The sequence below is a fragment of the Monoraphidium neglectum genome (genome assembly GCF_000611645.1).
Source record: "Monoraphidium neglectum strain SAG 48.87 unplaced genomic scaffold scaffold00381, whole genome shotgun sequence".
Lineage (NCBI taxonomy): Eukaryota > Viridiplantae > Chlorophyta > Chlorophyceae > Sphaeropleales > Selenastraceae > Monoraphidium > Monoraphidium neglectum.
In genome coordinates this window covers 12,085-20,604 of record NW_014013247.1, presented here as the reverse complement: position 1 = coordinate 20,604, position 8,520 = coordinate 12,085, and the positions used below count along the sequence as shown (strand labels likewise).

The window sequence follows — 8,520 nt, the reverse complement described above, 5'->3', positions numbered from 1 at the left end:
TTACTGTTGTCCCACAGGCTTGGCCTCAACCGCCCAGAAGATGCTGCGTGTGGGGCGCATGGCCACCAGCTGGAAGCCAGCCGCAGACAGCAGCGCCTCCCACTCTTTCTTGGTGCGTTCCTTGCCGTGGCACCTGTGGGGTATACCATGAGGTGGTGGGTCCTCAGGGTGGGTGTGGCTGCATGTGTGATGACTGTTGAGGGCCTTGATTTGTGGGGCAACACAAGCTGGCCAGAAGCAGCACCGGCCTGGGTCACATTTCCGACAATAGCATTGGCAACCAGGAATTTTATTCTGGGGCAAATGTCAGTGGCTGGCACGGCAAGAAAGACAGCCTCAAGGGGGGGGATCTGACCGCACTCACATGGCCATCATGTGCATGTCCTGTAGAAAGCGGTCACGATCATTTCGGGAGAGGGGGGCATGAGTGACAAGTTGTTGCATGATCATGATGACAAGTGTCCAATGCCTCGCACGTACTGCACCCTAGCGCCCAGGCAAGCATATTTGCATGACACATGCGCTGGGCCCCGCTGACTGGCAGGGGTGTGCGGCGCACCATGTGGTAGCGGGCGAAGCCCATGGGGTCCCCCATGTCGTCCAGCAGTGACATCTCCAGGAGCACCAGGGCCGCGCCACTGGACCCGATGGCGGAGCGCAGGGCCTGTGCGCGGTGGGGAAGGAGTCGGGGCGAGGATTGTGCAGGTACAGTATGTTTGTGGGCGGCCCAAGGGGTGGGTGCGTCGCGCCTTGCTGAAGGGGCACAGGCGTGCTGCTGCCAACGGCCGCGGGCCTCTCACGCAATGACGCTTGAGACCTCTGGAAGCTTTTGCTCTCAGCCTTCAGCCCGTTCTGAGCGGGCGGAATGAAGGGGGCCGAGCACAGATGTCACCCATGCAGTCTGAAACAAAACTTACATCACCTCCACACCCTCTCTCCCTCCCCCTCCCCACTCTGGAGGTGATGACATTACCTTAAGGATGGTGAGGCTGTCCTCGTCAGACCAGTCGTGCAGCACGTTGCGCAGTACAAACGCGTCGCCCACCTTGCCCTGGGGTAGAGATGATGCTGCGAGACGGAGGCGTCCATGTGCACGCGAGGAGTGAGCATGAAAGCGGTGTGAAGGTCCCTGCCGCTGTCGTTGTGCGCCGGTGTGTGTTGCATACGCAAAATTTTTGAGATAAGACGACTTTGAACCGAGCTTTTGCCCCTTGCGCACCGTCAAAAAATGAGCCCCCAACGAACTCGATGCGCTCTGCGGGCACCGCCAGGGTGGTGGTCATGGTGGCTGGTCCAGCCCTCCTCAGCTGCAGTGACCACATGCGGCTGATCAAACAGCACGCCTGCAAAGGGTGACGGTGGTGCATGTATTTCGAGCTACGCGATGTTGAACAGCTTGCTTGCGCAGTGCCAGCCCCACGCGGCTAGGTGTCACAAATCAAGCAAGCCGCCTCACAGGTATTCGACCACCCCCCTGCCGAGTCTCTGAACGTGCATGCGCCCATCCATCGTGTTGTGCAGACACAGCGGTTTCCACCACCGCCTCATAGTGATGAGTTGCCCACCATGGGCCTTGGGGTTGTGCGCGAGCAGGGCGTTGAGCACTGATCCAAATGCGCCTCCAACGTCTACGAAGCGATCAAAGCGCGTCCAGTTAAAGTCCGCTATGAGGGCAGCCAGTCCAAGTCCGTCGATGGACTGCATCCCGGCGCTGAAGTCTTCCTGGTTCTTGGGGCGCTCCTGCGTTGGGCGATTGAGTGGGTGTCAAGGAGACAAAGTAAGGTGAAATCTCGGAGACTGCAGGCAGCTAAAACACATGGCTGTTCCTATTTACCTATTCTGCAACGCCCAGGCGACCATCTGCCAACAATTCTGGCTGGGGATGAGCCACGACAGCAGGTCAGCAATGCATGAACGTGTGTTTCTCACAGCAAGCAAGGTACTCCCAGAGGTGCTGCCCATTGTTGGATTTCGGAAAGTTGTGCTTGCCATCAATCACGGTCTCCCCCAGGGTGCCTATGGTGTATGTAGGCAGGGGACGAGCATGTTTCTTAGCCAAGGCAACCATCTCATTGACCACCTTGCAATGGTGGAGCAGGCACGCACAGCTGCAACGCAACGGACTTACCAGCTGCAGCGCAATAGTGCAAGGCTGCTCAGTGCAAGCTTCAGGCGTTGACAAAGGCTGTTAGTCCCATCTGTTGCCGGCTCCCCCCCACCCAAAGCTCTGAAGCAGTCGGTGGCGAAGTGGCGCACAAACCCGCGCATGGACGAGGGGTGGCTGGTGGTGAGGTGCTCGCTCAGGGTGTTGTTGCTGAACAGCAGCTCCCCTTTCTTGCAATCAGCTGCACGCGGGGGAGATGATTGGATAAGACAATAGGATGATTTTTTGAAGTGCAGCAATACTGACAGGAGCCAACCAGGGCAAATGATTAGGGCGGGCATTGCAGACTGCTGGTTCTCGGGCCTGAGCAGCCGCTGCCGCCGGCCGCGGCAGAAATGCCCCTGCTCGCACCGCTGAGCAGGCCGCCGGCCACAGCGGCGCGCAGCAGGCGCAGTGTGAAGTCCGGGTTGGAGCCGGCCTCCTCTGCAACCTGGGCTGCTGTCCTGGGGCCGGCGGCCAGCTTGTCGGGGATGTCCAGCTGCGCCATGATCTCCATGATCTGGGGCACGCGGTTTGTTTGTGTGCGAGTGGTTGTGCTTGTGTGAGTGTGCGTGTGTGTGATATGATGTTTGACATGGGAGATGTGATTATCCTCAAAGAGTCTGCAGCAGCAACGTGCGTGTTGCGCAGCGGCAGTTCGCACGTACTCAGGGAGCGAGCACTGACCCAACAAAATAAAATGCCCTTTGGCGATTTTGAGGTTGAGAGCGAGCGGCTCCCTGCCTCACCCTACAAAGGCTTCTGCCCTCAAGTATCTTCATGATGAGGTTGGGCTTTGGGATAAGGGCGTGGCTGGCGGCCTCAAGCTGTTTGGGGCCGTGTTGTTGGGTTGTGCGGGAAGTTGTGCCCTCATCAGGAGGTAAACGCACGGTGGTGGCAGCAGGCGCACCCGGCGCTGCAATCGCGCTCTTTCTCATTTTCACAATCTCACCGCGGCGCTTGTGCGGTTGGTAGCAGTGAAGACGGCCCAAGGAGGGAGGGAAAGCATGGTTGATGCGGCCAACTGGTGAGGCAAAGTCGGTGAGTCGGACAGCCTGAGGCGGCCAGCGCTGTGCACGCAACGTAGTGTACGCGATTAAAACTTGCTTGATTAGTCAAAGCTGTCGCTGTATTGTATGTGCGTGTTGGTTTTGAGTATTTCCGGAAAGCAGCGGGTGTCGCTGCAACATTCACTGCTCGAATGGTATGACAAAGCAAACAAAAACATCACACACAAAAATTCTCAACAACAATTACAATACAGGCGCGGGTGCCGTCCCCGAGAATCTTTGCGTGTTCATCACCGGTTGCTCACTCCCTGCCTCCCCGCCGCCCAGCAGCTGCCACAGAGGGACCACTTGGGGCCTGGAGGTTGGTGCTGGAGAGCCCACGCATTGAAGATGCATGGCTGGCTTGCTTGCCAGCGTCAATCTATCATCTGTAAAGCCCCACGATTGCAACAGGCCGCTGGGCGCACCTCGCCTCGGGTTGCGGTCCGCACCCGATTTCGTGGTGCCCAATGGTATGGCCGGGCGCCCCAACATTGGCCTGGTGCCACCAGGCCAGTACAGGCCCATGTGCACATCAGCATGCAGCAGTGTTGACTGCGTGGGCTCTAAGTGTAAGGCGTGTGCCTCTGGCGGTCGCTGTGCGACGCAGTACAGTGATGAAGGCGGCAACGTGTCAGCCGCCCGTGTGACCGTCCAGACATCCACTTGCTGCTCGCTTATCTGCCTCGGTTACGAGCCTTCAAGACAACCGCATGTTCCTGTGGTCATAGCTCATACTGCATGGCAAGAACACGTACCCGATTGGCTAGAGCGTGGCGCTCTGTACCAGCCAGCTGGTTGGCTGCTGCCTGGTGACGTTGCCCCATAGCGTGGTTACGCCAGCGGCGCCAAGGCTCTGCGCTGTAGGTGCAACGCCTTTGCCCGACCTGCTGCCCAGTGGGCTGCTGCCTACGTAGCAGGTCTTCTGCCGCCTGCCAGCAGGCCCTGCGCTTTTTCTGTTCCCAGGCTTTCTGTTGGTTCGATGTCATGCACAGCGGCGTTCCTAGCAGAATCGGGTTACCATATCTAGATTGGCCCTCCAGTGGGGGTGATGTCTCTGCGGCGCGGCCACAGCTGTGGTAAGGCTGAGGAGCCGGCGAGTCAGCCGGTCAGTCAGACAGCAGTCAGCAGTTATGTCAGCCTACATTGTGAGCACTCACTGGGTCGCCGCTCGGAAAACTTTGAGTCGTTCAGCCCCATGGTGGCGGGCGCTCAAGGAAATGAGGTGCAGGCCTCGATGGACGAACGTGCACGAAGGGCATTGCGCTCCCGCTGATAACGCCTGTTCAGCAAACGCGACGCGACACAGCACCGGCAGGTGGGTGCTAGATTTGTGCTGCTGCCACACACGGGCCTCAAATAGTGGACGAGAAAGGCATGCAGGATCTCTTACAAGGGCGAAAGTCCAGTATTTGCGTGATCGTATCGCAAGCCCTTGGTGTGGTGATTGCAGATACCAAAGTCCTTTACAATTAAGTGCGCCATCTTCTATGTTCGTTCGCGCAACACAGGTGGTCACCAAGGTGACACCAACTGCAGGCACATGCTGATGAAGAAGAGGGGCCGATTGTTGCAGGTAGATCTCAGAGCTTATCGGGGCGTGATAGTGATATGATACAAGGGGTGTGTGGCTGCTGCTGACACAATGGTCAAGCAAGCGAACACAATTTGCATGGTTTCGCCAGCTGTTGCGCACAGCTGGTGAAATCATGCTGGATGCAAACATGCAGGCCACAGAGCCCCTTGTAGAACAGCAAAATGATGCAAGCGACTTCGGTCATCTCGCAGACTGCCACATGCAATAACACAGCGGCTTCCACGACCCCTGCATCGGCGCGAGCACCCCCAGCGCGAGACCGCTGCACGTACGCTTACCCTTTCGAGCCCCGATGAGCTAGGATGCAAGCCATGACAGAGCCAATGCGACGCGCATTTACAGTGGCCGCGTCGCAGATTGACGGCTGTATGTGCAGTGCTGCTGACCCAACAGCCCTGCCCTATCCCAAAAGGGCATCTGGCGTCACCTCGTAAAGAACTCTCCACAAACGCCCCCCCCCCCCCGCAGTGGCTGTACAGTAGAAGCGAAGCTGGGCGGCGAAGATGGCCCAATTTTGCTGACCAGCTTGATCAGGAGCGCCGGCTCGCACGCAGCCTGGAGGCGCGGCGGCAAACAGCGTCACTGCTTTGCGGCAACGCGGACAGGCTGGCCGCCATACGAAAGATTAGGCAGCACTGAACCGCGCTGCCACCAGATCACATAAGACAGATGCATGACGCCCGCCTGAACTTCAATATTGTGTGACAAGCTGGTGGCCAGGCTCAAAGGGTTTGAGGCCATGTCGGCTGGGTAATCGTGCGCGGCCATGTGCGGTGCATTACCGCAGGGCATGCAATCCCATAAACGTCGAAATTGTGCTTATCGCTGTAGTTTTCTCAGCTCGTGTGCCCTTTCATATAGCGCCTGCGTTGCAAACACCAGAATGTGCAGAGCTCCGCAATGATTACCCCCAGGTTTGCAGCCTGCAGGTTGGCAGCTCGCTTCCAGGCGTTGAGCAAGCCAGCCCTCCTTACCTTGTCATTTGCAAGTGTACGGCATACTGTACTTGAATCCAGCGGGTGCACTGCTGCATATTTTGACGACTCGATCACCAAGCCCCTGGCCTACGCCACCTGGCCTGTGGTCAAGAAGTTGCAAGGGTGGACTCAAGGGTGGTTGAATACCACCTGCTCACCTTCGATTGAACGACGGAAAAACAATCACAACTTTCATTTGAAATTGAGCTGCCAGAAGCTGCAGCACACCGACTGTGCCCGAACAACGAAGGGTGCCTGGCAGACAACACAGGCAGGTATTTCGCGAGGTGTAAGCTACGCGGTGAGCAATCGTCTTTCTGGATGCACGTAGTGATCGTGGAAAATTGGGTCGCGACCATCGGTGATGGCCGCTAGTGCCTGAAGGTGGCGAGCTCCGAGGCCCGTGTGGATTACACGTACGAACAGCACACCAATCATGCCGACGTGACACCCCATGTTCATAATGACTGCCCTTTCATGGCCAGGCCGGACAGACGCTGACAAGCTTGCCGTCATCTTCACCGTGGTCCTGGTGCACCGGGACCATCGACGCCGGCGCGTGTGGTGGGCGGCAAGAGGGCACGGCAGAGCTCCTGTTGCGCGATATTTGTTCAAGGGGGTGGGTGAACACATGCAACTCTGGATGGCTTGCGTGCGTGCGTCGCACACGCAGCACGTCAGCTGCATTTGAGCCATGCCCTGCTCCTGGCAGCAGCCAAGCAGGCCAGTTTCCTGTCGAGGCTCTCGCGTCTCCTCGGCCACACCCGTCTTGTAGACTGCTTCCAGAACACCTCGTTGTGCGCCTGCCGCAGGTATCTCCGAACCTCACTACTCCAACCTCCACGACTCTCTTCAAGATGACAACGGTGCACGCTGGCAACCGCCATCCCCGCCGTGGCGTCGCCCCTACTCGTGCCGGCATGCGCATCGCCACCGCCACGGCTGTGGCAGCCCTGCTCCTGGCTGTTGCACCCTCCCTTGGCTGTGGCGCGGCTGATGCCAGGGCGGGGGACGACTGGGCGGCACGGCAGGGCGGCGCAAAAGCAATGCTGGAGGGTGGCTCCCAGGGCGTGTTTCCCTCCCACCGCCGCTCTCTCCTAGGCCCAATTTCTGCATGTGTAGATCAGAGAGCTTGCTTGCAGGTAATTTTGCCATGTGGTGTAAGTGACTCTGGGGATTTGACGTAGATCCGCAGGCGCCACAGTATCCACCAAATTTCATGCTGCTGGCAACAACGTTTCTACCTCAGTGCTCGGAGGCGGCGCGGAGAGTCCGGGGCCTGTTTTTCATCCTTGCAACTGCGCCTGCAACGACTCTCCGACGGATGCACTGCAGGTCTACTATGCCGCCGGGCGATCAACCTGCGACTCCGCCGGCACCCGGAGAGTCTGCGTGTACTGGTCAAGTGGGGGAACCTGCGTAAAAGCCACCGGCGACACTGTCTCGTGAGTTGATTGGCGCTCTTGATGCGCGGGCAAATAGCCTGGGGGAGCATCACATGTGATGGATGATGATGAGATGCTGTGCGTCGTTTGAAAATAGGCAAGCATGCATGGCACAGCAGGCAGGGAGGGGTGTCGACTGCAAAGGACGGAGTGGCAGCACTCCCAGCTTTGATGGCGTTGTCGCTTAAACCCATTGTTTGTGATCGCTGTTGCGCTCCAACCCTACCTGGCAAGCTTACCCATTAATCGCACCCTCACAAGCCGCACACGCTGATGCACGCTCCAAACAGCCCCACCTCACGGTGTTGTTACTGGTGTCCCTCACACTGCCTGCAGCTACGCATGCGTCGCCCCTGGGGGTGCGCGCATCGCGCCGTGGGCCGGTGGCATTTCAAACAGCATCTGTCAGGATGTCACCGGAGGTCAGGCTGCAGAATTTGGCATCAAGGTGCGCTCGCTTGACAAACCCGCCCACTTGTGCCTGGCCGACCGTGCCCACATGTGTCTTCTTACAATCAATCCGCGGAGCAACCACGGGATTGTGAACTCGTGCAAAGTCAATCAAGACATTTGCTCAAATCCCCTTGTCACTGCTGAATACAGGACTCAAGTGGCGCTTGCGGTGTCATGACAACCATCATCGGTGGTTTCAGCGCTACCTGCGGTACCCCTGCTGGCACCTGGTGCCAGGGTACCGGCACGGTGAGGCAGCAGGCTACACTGCTCCTGTTTAATTCAAAGCCGGGTCTGCTGCATTGATGTTGGTGAATTCAGGGACTCCACTGATTGCAATCAGATATATCCAAACCTGGAGGCTCTCCAAATCAAGCAGCTAACACGCTGCTATTGTCAACTCGTCATCTCCCAGCAGGACTGTCTATGGACATTCGCAACGCCTGCGTGCCCCACCTGCCCGACAACATGTACCGCTGATGTTGGGACGTGCAGTGGTACCACGTGCAATTGCAACACGGGCTACGTCAAAAACGCATCGGGTGTTTGCGTGCCTGTCTGCAACGTCAACAACGGCGGCTGCGGCTCCACCACTGCTGCCACCTGCTCTGCGGGTGCGGATGGCACGGCCAATTGCACCTGCAACAGCGGCTACACCAAGGACCCGGCCACCGGCCTTTGTGCACCTTTGTGCAGCGTCAACAACGGCGGCTGCGGCTCTACCACTGCTGCCACCTGCTCTGTTGGTGCGGATGGCAACGCGAATTGCACCTGCAACAGCGGCTACACCAAGGACCCGGCCACCAGCCTTTGTGCACCTTTGTGCAGCGTCAACAACGGCGGCTGCGGGTCCACT

General features: G+C 58.3%; 1 protein-coding gene across 1 annotated transcript; it reads right to left on the bottom strand.

The window, feature by feature from the left end:
• On the bottom strand, positions 1–2,660 carry MNEG_3133 (Chavicol O-methyltransferase; the record flags this gene model as incomplete). Its single annotated transcript, XM_014048390.1, has 9 exons — positions 1–133; positions 365–384; positions 560–664; positions 974–1,068; positions 1,220–1,255; positions 1,566–1,740; positions 2,000–2,016; positions 2,220–2,345; positions 2,516–2,660. The coding sequence occupies 9 exons, from the start codon at positions 2,658–2,660 to the stop codon at positions 1–3; spliced, it is 852 nt and encodes a 283-aa protein (XP_013903844.1).
• Between the last annotated feature and the right edge of the window lie 5,860 nt (positions 2,661–8,520).